The sequence below is a fragment of the Carassius auratus genome, unplaced genomic scaffold, assembly GCF_003368295.1.
Source record: "Carassius auratus strain Wakin unplaced genomic scaffold, ASM336829v1 scaf_tig00215565, whole genome shotgun sequence".
NCBI lineage: Eukaryota > Metazoa > Chordata > Actinopteri > Cypriniformes > Cyprinidae > Carassius > Carassius auratus.
Genome location: NW_020528142.1, coordinates 394831 through 410264, shown reverse-complemented (window position 1 = coordinate 410264; position 15434 = coordinate 394831). Strand labels below are relative to the sequence as shown.

The 15434-nt window shown below is 40.5% G+C and overlaps 1 protein-coding gene across 1 annotated transcript in view; it reads left to right on the top strand.

Moving 5' to 3' along the window:
• The window catches only part of tenm3 (teneurin transmembrane protein 3), a 265306-nt gene that overhangs the window by 146073 nt on the left and 103799 nt on the right, over positions 1–15434 (top strand). Inside the window, exon 5 of the mRNA XM_026260629.1 lies at positions 11404–11632. Coding sequence (XP_026116414.1) covers positions 11404–11632 — 229 coding nt within the window. The remainder of the gene's footprint in view (positions 1–11403; positions 11633–15434) is intronic.

Here is a 15434-nt window from a genome sequence, read left to right as displayed (position 1 = left end):
CATAAAATACATTAATAAGACTGAATTTGTATATAACCTGATGTTAATATTTAGGAAAATCCACTTGAATAACAGAAACATTAAAGAAAAAAATATTGAACTAAAATTAAGCCAGATAAAATAGATCTCATGACTAGGAATTTATAAACACATTTGAAACACACAAATTAATAGTTTTAAAATTGCGATCCACACAATCCAGAACTATCTTCTGTTCAGTCGCTGTTCATTTTAACCAAGCTGGAATCCTGTGTCACCATCAGACCTGTCAAGATCCACTTTCTTCACTCTGTGTCGTTGACACTGCTGTTGATGTAGTTTTAACTCTAAAAGCCTGCCTTAAACAGAAAAAACTCTTCATTTAGCCTAGTATATATCCATAACGAGGATTATTAGATTTGCTTTATGAGGGGAGTTACTTCACCATTGTTTATTCAGTGGAATAGCATTGCAAATTAAATTTAGGGCTCTCCTCTTTAATTCCTACATTCTGCAGCACATAAGGAAAGTATGTTATTTTAAGAACACTTTATAGGATATAGGACTTTATGTCTCCATGCACTGACATCAGGAAAGTTGACAGACTTCCGTTCTGAGCCCAAACAGGACCACACATGTCTAGATGTTTACATTGTGCTGCTTTTAACGAAAATTCACCATCTATTCATCCATACGGCATGATCCATGTACTAATCAAAAGCAGCTCCAATGAAAAGGAGAAAAAAAAGCTGATCAGTGTCGGGCTACTCATAATGGATGAGCTTTTATCTGCAGTGAGGGGCTTTCTCGATAACCATCTGGATTCACGGCGATGCAGGCTTGACTAGGAAACCCCACGTTTACCGCCAGTAAGTCTTTTAAGCTGACTCGCGTGTGGCTGTCAAGTGTGGATCAGGAAGCACTCCAAGTACTGACGTTTCATCATTTGAAGCAACCATCGATATTTGTAATGAGTGGAGGTGCTGTTGCTGATCGTGGGGAGACGCAGGGCTGCCTGGCCCACTTAGTAGATCAAACTGAAATCAAGGTTGAGAGAGAGAGATAAGGGTGGGGGGGCAGACTGAAAAAAAAAAGCCTCCAGTGCACATCCTCAGAGGCCAGGTTTTAATAGTCTGAGAGTAGACAGCAGGTCAGTGCACCGGCTCCTGTCTGCAGCACTCCATATTAAAGACATGAACTAGACAGAACAGGAACTGGAAAGTGGGAGACGCAGAGGAAATGGAGAGAGGAAGGGGTTAATTGAGTTAGGTCAATTTATTTCTTTATTTATTTTGTTATTTGTTTATTTTTTGCAAGTGATAGTATTAATACTTGTTTATTTTGCTATGTATCTGCACTTCATCTTTATAAATCAGTCTACACTTAATAGTTTGTTAAATAGTACACATGTACACTCAGATTTGTTTAGCCATTAATTAATTCATTAATAGATTTATATGAGATTTAAGGTGCTATTTACCCAAAGTCACTTCATTGCTCACTGATTGCTTTTTATAATTTGTTATATTTTATTATAAATACACAGTTAAAAAGCTTTGGGTGAGTCAGTTTTTTTTATTTTTTTACTTATTTTTATTTTCAAAATTAACAAAATGCTATTGTTTTGAAGTTACTTTAATTAATAAAATATTTTCTAAAGAATCCTATTATTTTGACACTAAATCAGCATATTGTGATTAATGATTTGTATATACACACACACACACATATATAAATATAAATTTCATTGCATTTAAACTTCCCAAAGCACCTCCTGCTTTGTCTCTCTTTGTGAGAAGAAAAATAAAGGTTGAGAAAAGGGCCTATAGAATAAGCATGTCCTATTCTGTTGTTATCGGGTAAAGACCCGCTTGAAATGCTGAATACACATCAGTAAGATAGACAGACAGACAGCAAACAAGAGCTATGTCCGTCGAGAGCGATTACCCTCCGCCTGCGTAACCCATCCAACATAGACTGTTGTTGTCAATTTGCCAGCCAGGGGGCCTGGTAAAGCTGCCAGCGCACCGTAGTGCAGACTCTCTGAAACTGAGCCTCGGGTCACCAGGCCTGTCGAGCTCCTCTTCTCTCGTGCACCGATTGCTATTGTCAGGTGCAGTGGGCATGAAAGCAGCAATTTTATAGCACAGGAACTCCAATAACGTTTACCGGGGCCGACGGAGGCCTCCAACTCTGTGCCTTGCTCACTCCGCCACGCAAGTTGCTTAAGTTCCTACTGTTTCTAGCTTTCCGGCTTCTAACTTCCATTCTCCTCGCCGTCTCCATGTTTTCTCAGTGAATAGGGAAAGAAATCTGGCGCATGGGCCACAGTTTAAATTAGCCGACCACATCAATGCCTGCTGGAGAATGAACATGAGAGTGTTCAGTGTGATCCAGCTCCAGATGGGGGGCAGTAATGGTCCAATGGGGCTGTAAAAGTTGATGAATCAGGGTTGGATGCAGATCAGAAGCATTGTTCGCTCAAACTGTGCTTTTTTCTGGAAAGAGGTTAGGTTAGGGCTAGAATAACACCTCTGAAAATAGATTTTGGGAGCTGTTTAGTCTAGGTTTTTTTTCAGAACACCAACACTTTGCATAGTGCAGCACAGGGTTTCACAATGCAAAATAGGAAGCTTCTCATTTTATTTTGGTAAAAATAGTTTCATGCATGAAAATGTCTACATAAATATTTGGAATTTTATGAAATATTATATATAGTTGTTCTCTACATGATTTCCATCTGTGTTATTTTTGTAGTTTTGTTCACTTTACTACAGTTATAAAAAATAATATAAAAATCTGTGTCCAAGCTGCTGCAAAGCACACATTTTGTGTGCATTCATGAAGTTTCTTCCATCACTCACATATTTGATGCAACTCTGTGATTCCACATGGGATTATTTATAATGGATTTAAGTGTTAAAGATTAATATTGTGTTTCATTCTGAAAGGAAGCTTTGTGTATTGTCTTGCTGGAGATGTGTGGGCGGTTGCATCAAGCTTTCTTGGAGTCATTTTTGACACCAGTAATACATACGTCTTTCTGGCTGTCTGTCTGCGTCTCTCTGTGTAACATTCACTTCATTGGGCTGTTAGGAAGAGCTTCCACTCCCCTTGCGCGGGTTGGATGTAATTGGGAGCGCAACTGTATGTCAGTTACAGTTCAGTGTAACACTCAACCCTGCTTGCCTCATTAAAAGGCATGCGCCTGTGTGTGCGTATCAGTCTTGTGTTTGTGTTGCTCAGCTCCCGTCTGCTGCAGCAAACATTCCTTCTCACCTGCTCATTAAAAATACATTACCACCCAAAACGTTTCGTCATCAGCTTATTAAATAATGCTCATTCTTCCTGAGAGCTGTCGATGTCAAACAAGGTAATGGGTTGTCCGGCACCTGGCACAGCTAGTGATTAGCTTTCCCATCAGCTTGTGAATGATCCCCCAGCCTGAGCTAACCCCTAACCTTGAGCGTATACGCTGTGGGTATTCATGAGCTTCCTACTGGTCACTGTGAGCCAAACTAAACTTGTGGAATTAGCGCAGAAAAGACAGATACTCCACAAGGACAATATTCAGTGAACATAGCCTCGGCTGATGGAAGACAGTAGGCCTGAGGTTGTTGAAAGGGTAACAGTTTTAAAATATGTTTCCTCTGGTTTTCTCATCTCAGATGGGAAGCTGTTTATCACAGCTCTGCATTCAATTTGATGTTGCATAGAATCTCATACAGCATTGCGACTCATGCGTTATTGCCTCGGAAATACAACCTTGCACTTTAATTCACCTCCAAGTGGTAATATCAGGGGACTCATCAAAGTGGAAAAAAGAAATAATATCCCTCCAAACCCCACAGCAATTACTCTGAATTACGCCAAATTATGAACCTGCAATTCAGCTCTGAGGCTGAGGATTAATGTCAGACTCCCTCCACTTCGTTGGTACATCTTAAATTGCCTTTCACTACCAACTCGCGCTTTGACAGTTTGAGAAATTTACAACCTTCTGAATGGTGTAATTACTTTTCTTTGTTTCCCTCTCTCGCGCTTTCTGTTCATTTTCAGAAAATGCTCTCTTTTTTCCCCCCGTTTTCTCATCGTAGCGTCACGCAGGCTAGAGGTTCAATTGATCTCCAGTAATGATTTGCCCTTGAGTTTGTCAATATTTAAAAACCACTTTGTCCCTCAGAAAATCATAGACAGCCAGGCAGATAAATGTCACAACCTGCTGATATTTATCTTTTATAAATAGCACACTGTCCGAATGTTTGACGAGCGGGATCAAGAACAGGGAACTCAGCTTCCTCCTTTCCATTTGCTTGACCTACAATTTCAGCTGCGCCGCCCAGAATGCGGGCCCTTTGCTTTACCTCAGACATACCCCCATTAATAACCGTTCAAAGCCACTGTCTGCAGTTCTTTGAAGGTAGGAGCCCACATATCTCCCACAGTGCCACAGACTGGTCGAAAATTTGCAGAGTGAGTCGAGTGGTGAGCTGTCCCTTCTGCCTCTGTTCATTACTCTTTAGTAATGGCTGTTCTCTGTTGGGGGTTGATGCTAAATTGGCTGTTAGAGGCCAGAAGCCCGCGCTAGTGGTGGCAAAATAGGAAAAGACAGCAGGAGAGACCTTGATTCACCCACCTTTTTCTTTTTTCCCCACCTCCTTTTTTGAAGAATGGATGTCTTCTCTTCGATGCACCCATATTGGGCCCCTTCTTTCCCCTCGGTCACCCGCCCGCACAAATGCGCACACACCTGTCAGCCATAGACGTAACACAAAAGAGGCATTTTCAATTCTGTCTGGGTCGTTGATCAGAGGACGTGGTGTCCTGTCCAGATCCCCCACAAAGAGATGAGAGGCCTGCATACGGTGGCAAAGGCTTGATCTCTCCTTTACGGGAAAACAGATTTTAGCCTCCAATCATGAAATGATAGTCCTAGTGTCAAGCATCTGTTGTAGTTTAGCTCTGGCTTTTAGCTAATCAAGCAGTTCTCTTTTTTCCAGTTGCATTCAGCAGAAAGAAAGCTTTTCATGTGAATCATGCTCCCTGTTTATTGTCCTTCACAATCACTCTCACCACAAGCAATCATGCTCCTCAGATGTAAACATGCTCCTCAAAGAGATTTGTTCAACCCAGGACAGAATGTACCTTTACCAAGCAAGTCTGCAAGTTTGTTGTATTAAAGTTTTGTATTGTATATGGATTTTTTTTATTTTTTATTTTTTTTTTTGGCAGCATGATATTCCTTGCTCGTGTAATGCAAGGCTAGATTATTTTTGTAACTATTAGTAAAAAAAAAAAAAAAAAAAAAGTTGAATTAATTAACAAACTAATTTGCTCAAAAATCTGAGGAGGCACGATGCTTCTTTTGGCCATTATTTCTATCTTGTCCAAAAGCCTCCTTTCTGCGCCTGTCCTGTTGTGACATCATTTGATGTGACGTCTGTGATCCGTGCATCTTAGAGAAGCTTTGACACTTTGTGTCTGGCTGCATTGTGTTGCAGTGATGCGAATCATCTTTGTGTAATGTGTTTATCTGCGAGGAAGTTGAGAGTTTGATATGTCACTCAGCTTTTTGCATGGCCGCCCACTCCCCACTGCGTCCTGCATTAATCCCCCCGCCAATGAAAAAGAGCGAAGTTCTGCAAGGTGAAACATGACAGGCCGCCACATTGTTGACAAATAACCTTTCCTTCCATTCCTGTCAAGCCCTCCGAATGACAGCTTTAGCTTTCAACGACTGGTGCGCTTTTGAAATGTCAATTTAGCATCTTGACACATATTGACGACAGAGAGCTGACATTTTACAGGCCTTTCAGTTAGGAAAGAGAGTAATCCCACTTATCATAATGCCAGACATGCCGCAATAAAATAAAGTAACACTGAACTTCTCATTTCTTCATTTCTAAAAAAGTGATGTTCTCAGGCTTCCTCCAGAGGGAATGAGCGAGAACAACTCGAAACACATTTGACGTGACGTCTCAGTCTTCATTTCTTCAAATCTCTCCATCAAAAGTCCATGAAAATGCAAAACTCTGCCCATCCAGGAGCTTCAAAACTTCAAAATCACTCCCTCTTATGACATATGTTTGTTTAAGGAATAGTTCACTAGAAATTCAGTAATAATTTATTCACTCATGTGTTTACAAACCCATAGTCAATGTGACTTATGTACTCTCTACAGAAACCATACATTATATTTATGAGAGGAACAGACCTAAATTTAAGTCATGGGACAACTAATGATGTCCTGAAAGGGACTTTTAATGAGTTAAATGTAAAAGTTCACAATACTGGTCTGATTGATTGTTAGTGAATAATGACTCTGAACTGTGTATTTTGGTCTTTTATCACATAAAGCATTGAATGACATTAAAAGAGTTTTAATATAGCACATGAGACTTTTTTTAAATATATATATATATATATATTTTTATATTTTTTAAATTAAATATGTTTTCATTGTTATATTGTGTATTTTTATATTATACATAATAAATATACACAGTACACACAGATATTTTATATAAACAAAAACTTTTATTTTGGATGCAATTAATCGTTTGACAGCACTGGTATATTTATAATTTGTTCTCCACAAAAGAAAGAAAGAATAAATGGGTTGGGAACAACATGATGGTTTGTAAATGACTGAATTTTCATGTTTGGCTGAACTAATCCTTTAAGTCAAGCGCTTGTTTTGTAATCTAGGGCAGTGGAGCTGGTGGCCAGCTTCATCTACAGTGAGTTTAGCCTCGGCCCAGTTGTGCTCTAGATATCAGAGATGATACCACTCTCTTTAATCACAGAATCTGGGGAAACACAACCTCGTCCTTTCCTCTGTTTGCAATCCTGCATCGTAGCTAAAAGAACCAAACCTCTCTCTTCCCCTCACCCATAAATAAACAAGTCTCATTAGCCTCATGAATGGAAGTACCACCAGTCTGCCTCAAAAAATCAGTCCTTTTTTGGCTTTCTGCCTCTCACAGCTCTGTTAGACCACATTAAGCCATTCACTTCTCTTTCTCCCCACAAAATGCAACTCTTGTCTGACTACATTGCGCCCCCTTCGCCCAACTCCGCCATTGTGAGCGGACGCAGCAAAGAGACATTGATGGACGTTGATGGACGCTCCCCATTGAGCGACTCAGGCCTTTCCGTTGTAAAGCCTCTTTCAGGAGGAAAGGTTTACAAAATGAGCATTGAGGTAAGACAAGAAGTGGGGTGGATGTTCGATATGACAGGCCTCTCCGAGTGCTCCCAGCTTTCTGACAGGTGTGGGTGAAGGACATGTGAGGTAATCTAGAGTTTGACAGCGCGGATATAAGCACTGACACTCTGGGTGTCAGGGCATTAGTGTTTCCGTTTCCTTGCACACACTGTATCCCGCTCATACGCATCCACTGCAGGTCAGATGTCTGCTGATGAACCATTTCTGAAATTCAAGCTCGGGCCCGAGATGTGCTGGTACAGATAAGCATCAATTTCAATATTTTTTATTTTTTTTGAATAGCTATCACTCAGCCCCATTAAGAGATAAATTGCACTGGCTGTAATTTCAAATCTGCCCATGAAATCCTAATCAAAAGGGCTCTTAAAATATTTTTGCTGCACATGAGCATGACGGGTCACGTCCCATGAGTTACAGCAGGCAGGGTCGTCCGTCAGCGATCGCATTTCGGTGCCATAAAACCTGCATCTGTCCCATCCATCGTCTGGGACTGACATTCCAGGCCTTCTTGCCAACTACTACATTTTCCCAGCCAGAAGAGAGGGACAGGAGCTGGGTTACACTTCCCTTCTGCCATCACCAGAGGCGTGGATGGGCTTTTGAGAGGGGTCAGGCCTGGAGGTCAGAGAGCAGGCTTAAGACAGTGTTACTGGGCATGTAAAGGGTCTCTATGCCGAGTCCCTGGAGAGCGACAGACACGATGGGGCTAATAGAGCCTGCTGCGTGACAAATGTCCATCTACGCTGTGGAATGGCACCTGTGTTGCAAACATATGGCAGCGAAATTGAGACGTATTGGAGAGCTGTCTCAGAGAACAACTATAAAGTTGTCGCCCAGCGTGTGTGTGTGTGTGTGTGCAAGTGTGCTGTAAAACTAAATACATTATGTACCTTTCTCCCTGATATTAAATGGAGATAAGGTGAGCAATTGCTGAAAATGCTGAGTGTGTCAGATCAGCACTCTTGATCGTCTCCTCCCACACTTCATTTACTCTCTCTTTATTTCATTCAACTTCTGCTGGCCAGGCGAGAAACAGCCAGAGACTATAAAATAAAATTTGATATCTGCCGTTGTATCATGTGGCTTCAGGTCTTAACTCTGACTTCTAAGATTAAAATGAAGCTGTGAAAACGTTTATTTTACTTTATAAATTCTGGTTCTGTACTGCAAACCCCAATTTTCTTAATCAGTCTTGTTTTCCAGTAAATATATATAAACAATCATATACATATAAACCTATTGTACATATATTGTACCCCCCCCCCCCCTGTGAACCACATTGTGAGTTCTTTGGGCTAAAAATCTTTCACCTATTATTGAAAATGTATATTCCCCAGGCCTAATGACACAGGAAGCATATAGAGTTGTGTTTACTTTTGGGGCCAAAAGCGAATTGAGTCCAGAAGAGCACCTTTTCCACAACGATTGTATGTCTGACAGTTTCATTATCATGGGAGTGAGTGGTATCATGCGCCATCGGTTGCAGAGGTGGCTGGAAATTGAATTTTAACAGGCTCAACTGTCCCTCTTTCCTCTCCCTCCATTGTTTTTTGATTTTGTTGTTGTGTTCTTTGAAGCCGGCAGCTGCAAAGTAGATAGGACCCAATGGAACGTGTACACCTAGACTACGGAAATGCACGCAAGCACTCCCCCGAGGACGTTATGAGAATCCAATCTGAAAGCTGTCTGTGCATTTTCATTGCCTCTGGGTTTCAGGTACTTGCTTTGTTTTGGTCAAAAAATAGATCAATCCTTTTTTGGGGTTACAGCCCATCCTGAGGTTTTGTGTTTGTGTGGATGACTTTTATGGGAGATACAGAACATGTGTTCAGACAAAAGCTAGAAGCTAGATGTGTTGTGATTCCCAACAGATTTGCACTCATGTACCTGTGTGTTGCCTTAAGCAATCCACACCACACCTGTCTTCTTCTTTCAGCTTCTCAGCAAACCTTTCTTACTGTCCTGCATTCTCTCAGCACATCACATTTTTACTCAAAGAGAATACACTGTATCCCAGTATACTGCGGGGGTGGTCAGAACATCCTCTTTGATTCATGATCATCCACACACACCTGAACCGCCGGGGTTGAATCACATCATCATTAGGGATGCGCTGTTTGACAAAAATCATATATATCACGGTATCACAATAGTCTTATTTTTGCAGGAATTTCATCCTTGTGAATCTGTCTAGGTACATCTGAAGCCACTGGAAAGTCTATGCATACTTGCACACCTGTGACCGTACATCTGTTGAATTTTATAATGATGTGCCAAGTTCCAATGTTGCTTGGCAACCTTGAACAATCTACAGCAAGGTTTTTCAAACTTTTGTCAAATTTCCTGTATAGTTTACATATGATGTTTTAATGCACTTATAAGTCAGCAATCCACCATAATGCAAGAAGAAGAATGCCTCACCTGCTTGCTGCTGTGAAGCGTGTTCACCACTTATAAGCACATTCACAAGAGTTATAACAGTTCGGACATTGCGTGAATCAGAGGTAAAAAAAACAACATATAAATACTGTTCAGTTTCTTGCACAGACCAATCGTTTTATGTCTTTACACATCAATGTATCATCACGAGCCAAAGGGTTTAATATGGATTTTTCTGTGCACATTTTTTTTAACTCTCATAGATTCTGTTACCATTTGCCATGCATTCTACGACTGAGAGAGAAAGAAAAGCTAGAGCCCTTTTCATATATTATTCTTATAACCTATTGTATTATAATTTGCGAGCATAAGCATCTTCAAGCCTGTAGATGTTTCAAAGAGAGGAACCGGAGATTAGAGAAAATGAAACGGACACATACAAGAAGCTCTAGATAAGGTCAAAGATGCCACAAAATAGTCCTGTCACACCAGAGGAGACTCCAAATCTGTCAGAAGCTTCTCAACTGCCCTGCACACTCACTTACTCACTGTTTGTCATTCTGCTTAGCTCTTACAGCAACCCTGCTGTATCATTCTGCCATCAAAGACAGCTATATGGGTAACACAGCAGAGCGCAGTAAGTTAAGCAATGGTTTTGTCTTTCTGGAAAGGCTGCTTCGCATACATATCATTGTGTTTCATCTTATCTGTGTTCAAGGAAAAAGGATTTTTTGGCTTCAAGTTACAGCACGTAATCTCTTGCACTCTCTTTCAATTTCTCATTCTAGATTTGACTCACTGGAGGTTTAAAGAAGGACATTATCCCTTACAATGTGACAAATGCTGCTTAAGATCCCCGATTCAAAATCGACGTAGTAAGTTGTAGGCTAATGCTAAGTACACAGCTTAATCGGTCCTTAAAACCTCCCCTTTTTCTCACCTCTGTGCTATGGCCAGAGAAGTTTGTGTGTTAAGGAGCTTGCAAAGGTGTTGTTAAGGCTCTGATTATGTGCCTCTGGCTATTGAGACCTGTCTCACTGTGTGAAGCCTTAAGGAGAGGGAAGGACAGAAAGATGCCAAGAAAAAGGGTCTATAAGGAGTTAGCATACACTGTTTCACTAGCTTTGTCTATGCCACTTCCTTTACAGAAACATTAGGACACATGAAAGATCACAACTAGTCTTTTAAATTGAAGGCAGTTTCCTGGCAACCTAGTTAAAGTTAGTAATTTCAGTAGAAATCTGTGCTCTCGTGGGAAAATTCCACATGTAGATTTTGGACATGTTCAAGTTGCTCATGCAGAAAGCTTGGCTTGACTTCTATGTGAGCTGTGCTTCCTACATGGCTACATTATTGACAATAAACAATGAACCTCCTTGCCTATGAAATTTCACTGAAATATCAATAATGTGACTGGCAATGAAGCCCCAGTAGCCAAACGCTGCTGCTTCATACACTTCTTGTTAACGTGGTGCGATCCCAAACAAACCCAAGGGTGGATTTACTGCAATTATGACAGATAAGTGTCCCTGGCACATGTGAAAGCGGATGTCTAATCGTCTCAATCATATGTGTACGTGTGCGTGCATATGTGTCGTTGTCATCATATACTCTGTTCGACAGCTGGTGGGGGTGGGTACTAAATAGTTAGTCATCATCACCCTACTGTAATATGTCCCAGATGTTCTTTGGCAAAAGCACATTCATCCAGACACATTTGCATAAACTGACACGATTAATTACCAAGGACAACTGTTTACATCTGCACAGCGTTACTTGCCATTGGTTCACCCAGTTCCGTTTGATTCTTTCCACAGAGCAACCATCCAATCAGCACCAGCAGGGCCCGTCCACGCTGCCACCGGTGCCGCCCCCGCACAAGCAGCAGCCGTCGGTGACGGCGCTGAACCACAACTCTCTGAGCAGCCGCAGGAACGTGAGCCCGGCCCCTCCGGCCGCCCTCCCCGCCGAACTGCAAACCACACCCGAGTCAGTGCCGCTGCAGGACAGCTGGGTCCTGGGCAGCAATGTGCCGCTGGAGAGTAGGTCAGTTACGCAATCGCACACACCAGTGCAGTTACATCCAAAAGTGTGACCTGTGTAATGGAAAGGTCCTTTTTTTGACATTCCTCACACAGCAGGACTCGTGACCTTTATATCTCTCTCTCCCTCTCTCTCCCTCGAAGCACTGCAGTTTTTAATACTAATAGACATACTAATAAGCCTCAACATATAATTTACATTCATCATTCATAGAGGATTTTTTGACCAGCATCAGTCAAAATGAGGTTTCTGTTTATCATCAGTCTCACAAAACGGTTTATAACATGGCTGCGTCAAAAAGGGCTTCTGCTGACTCTGCTAACATCCCAGAGTGCGAGTGACTGAGGCCTTGCCAAGCTTAGGGGAGGATACGGCTTGGTTGTTTTCCTCACATAAATCAGTGAGGCTGTAAGCTCGGTGGAGACTCTGAGGGGTCTTTAAACACTAGCAGAAGGGAACGCTTTGTTTCAGGGGTTTGCACGTTAGCACCGTAATGGCCTCTCTCTGGTTTTGATCTACTCTTTCTAGTGACACTGTATATATAATGACTAAGCCTCCCCCATTAAGCGATGTTACCACCTCGCACTCCTTTCATTCATCCTGCGTGATATAAGCACCGAGACAGACAGAGTGGGGGTGAGTGCAGAGAGAGAAATGAGGGTCCTTCGAGAAACTTTTGGTAAGTGATGTTGTCATTATGCTAAATGTCTTACTGCCTTTCTTTAAAAATACTTGATAAAAGGCAGTCAAGAGAAAAAGGGACAGCCTCACTTCCCCTCCACAGCCTGAAAGCTATAAACCTTAGTCTGGATAGACGGAATATTCAATTTGATGTAAATGAGAGTGAGGCTTTGAGGGATATATGTACAGTCTGCTCAGTGGCTAATGGTACCTGAGTATCAAGCCAACAAAATCTGAAAATTGTCATTCTGAAAATGTCCTAGGGATGTAAATGGCTCCAAGTTCATATTGAAATAAATGTGAATGTGACAGTAAATGTAAATATAAATGGAAAGTAAATGCAACAGTACCTTTTGACAGTATTTTACTACAGTACAGATGGAGTGTAATACAGCTTCACGCATGAATGGTCAAATTCAAATTCAATTAAAATGTCCATTTCAAAAAGGTATTCATGTAAATACAGTCTGTTTGCCTTAAAATAAACATGCAACATATTGCATTTAAATAATGGTATTAATGTTAATCTTGCAACAATTTTGACAAGTACTGTGTATTTATATTTATTATGTTTGTTTATTCATAACTATTGTAATATATGTTTACTTGAATAATGGAAACATGGAAAATGTGTTCTATGTTTATTTATATAAAATGGAATTTACTTAATTATTTTAATTAATAATGTTAATACGTTTTGCTGTGGTGTTGAAAGTAATATTGAGAGTTGTGTAATTTCACTTTTAATGGAATACTGTAGACTACTAAAATATTGGTATTGTGAGACAAAAATACATTAAAAAATAATAGACATTAAACAGACTGTACTTCAAACTCACAGCTTTGTATTCACTTGCATTAAATTAAATATGACACATACCCCGACTAAGGTCTACAGGCATGTGAGTACTGATGAGTGTCTTGCTTTTGAGTTTATATTTTATGAGCGCCAGTGCAAACACAGTGCTGAGAGATCCAGGAATAACACACCTGCTTCAGCACCTCCGCCCTGGAGTTTCACTTCATGGCCCTTCACATGGACACAGTGGTCCCAAAACAGGAATATCCAACAGCTACACTTCCTTTATGGTCTTTCCCTCTGTTTCCCATTTTTCCACACAACTCACTATTTCTAAGTGGCCATCTTGCTCTTTAACTTTTTGTCATGTCAACCACAGCAAGATTTTTGATGTTATGTCCATTGTTGTTCAGCCACATATTTTTGCTTTCTGTCTCTTTTCCAGCGTACGCTCTGCTATTTGTTTTTGTTCATCTCTCTCTCATCTCAGTGGTCACACCATATCCCCGAAAATAACTTGGCGGTCCTCCACTCACGGAGGACAAAGCATTATGTAGATTTCTGTAGATATTAGCAAGAGAGCTAAAATGTCTGTTTATATCCCGAGGAAGTCCACACTGGACCACACACATTCAATAGGCTCTCTGACACTCACAGATGCTTGTAAATCCGTACTATAGTGGCGCATCTTTTCAGATAAACACTCTTAAAACACACACTCGTTCAGTTACGCTTGAAAGCACACATTGTTGCATGACTGCGTGTAGCAGCTTTGGTTAAAAAGGTGCCGTGTTCCAAGTAAGACATGGAGCTTACTTAACAACTGTTTACATGATACAGACTGACTTTTAGAGTTCAAATAAACAAAACATCTAGCTCCCCGACAGGCACAATGGTAAAGTTTGGATGAAAATAATGAAAAACATCAGCACAAGTAAATGGATGAAAATGTGCTGGAATAGAGGGGAAATACAAACTCTTCACAACATGTGTTCCTGAACAAGTCCATTGATTTGTTTGAGGCAATAGACGCTGGCTGAAGAAATGTAAAAAAGACAAAAATCAGTAGACTGCATTAGCCGCTGGAGAAAATTGCAAAACCCTGTCCTTAAATGCGTCCTTCTAATTTACCTGCACTGGAATAAGTTATCATTTGACGTTTTTTAGTGGATGTTTGACATAAATTTCATTAAAAGAAAAATTCAGAATTTGTTTAAAAGACAGGCTGTTAGGTATAGTAAATTGCTCCAGTGACTGACTTCCAAAATGCTTCAATGAAGACTGCGTTTCTGTGTTTACGAGCATGAACGATTGGTTCCCAGGGCTCAGGTGGCATTGTTTCAGCAATTACTGACTGTACCTTTAAGCCATTATTGACATTGTCATGAACCTTATGGTGAAATGCAAAGCACGTCTGAGCATATGCTTCCACATTCCACATTGTAATTGCAAACAAATTGTGCTAAACAGGCAATTCAGTCTAAACGATCATGACTCTAGCTTTCGTACAGTCAATTACCTCACTCTACTGTCTTTACTCTCATCATTATTTGATGATACTGTTAAAGTGGGGAATAGGGAAACATGAGAAGCCTCTTGAGACACCTGCCGGTCCTTAACTGATTAAAATAACTCAAGATCTCCACATTCAGAGTCTGAGAATTTCAAATATAAATGCAAATCAGGCAACTGGTGAGCCTGCTTCTAAAGACCAACGTATGTACTGTATGTTGAGTGAAGAGACAACAACTTCTTCTTCTCCCATTACGCTGTCATTGTTTTAATGTTATTTTTATTTTTCATATTACTAAGTCTTACAGTAGTCTATTAGTACTGTTTAATGCATGGTGAATTTCTTAGGCTGTTAACATACAAGTTCTCCTAAAGATGGAGTGGTAATGTATTTATCTTGAAATGAGAGAGAACACTAATCTCTTGACATTCCGAAACCTCGCTTCTTGCTCTAGGCAAAATAACGCATCTTGCAACATACTCTGTTCTGAACATTATTTTATTTTTGAACATATCAAAAAGGCCCTATTTTCAAGCTACTCTCTATGTGGAGATAATCAGCAAAGTGCTCATCAGCCGCACACAGGAATCTCAAAGCACTTTTGACTCATAGGTCAGCTCCCATGTCACGCCTTTAGAGGTTCAAAAGCTAAAGATAGACTTTACGACTTTCGCCAACACACGAGAGAAGGAAGTGCTTATTGCACTTGATTACAAAATCTCATTTATTATAGATATATGCCTGTCATGACGAGGAAAAGTAATTAAAGCCTTAAATAAATCTTTCCTCAGGCAAAAGACAGTAAACTGAGA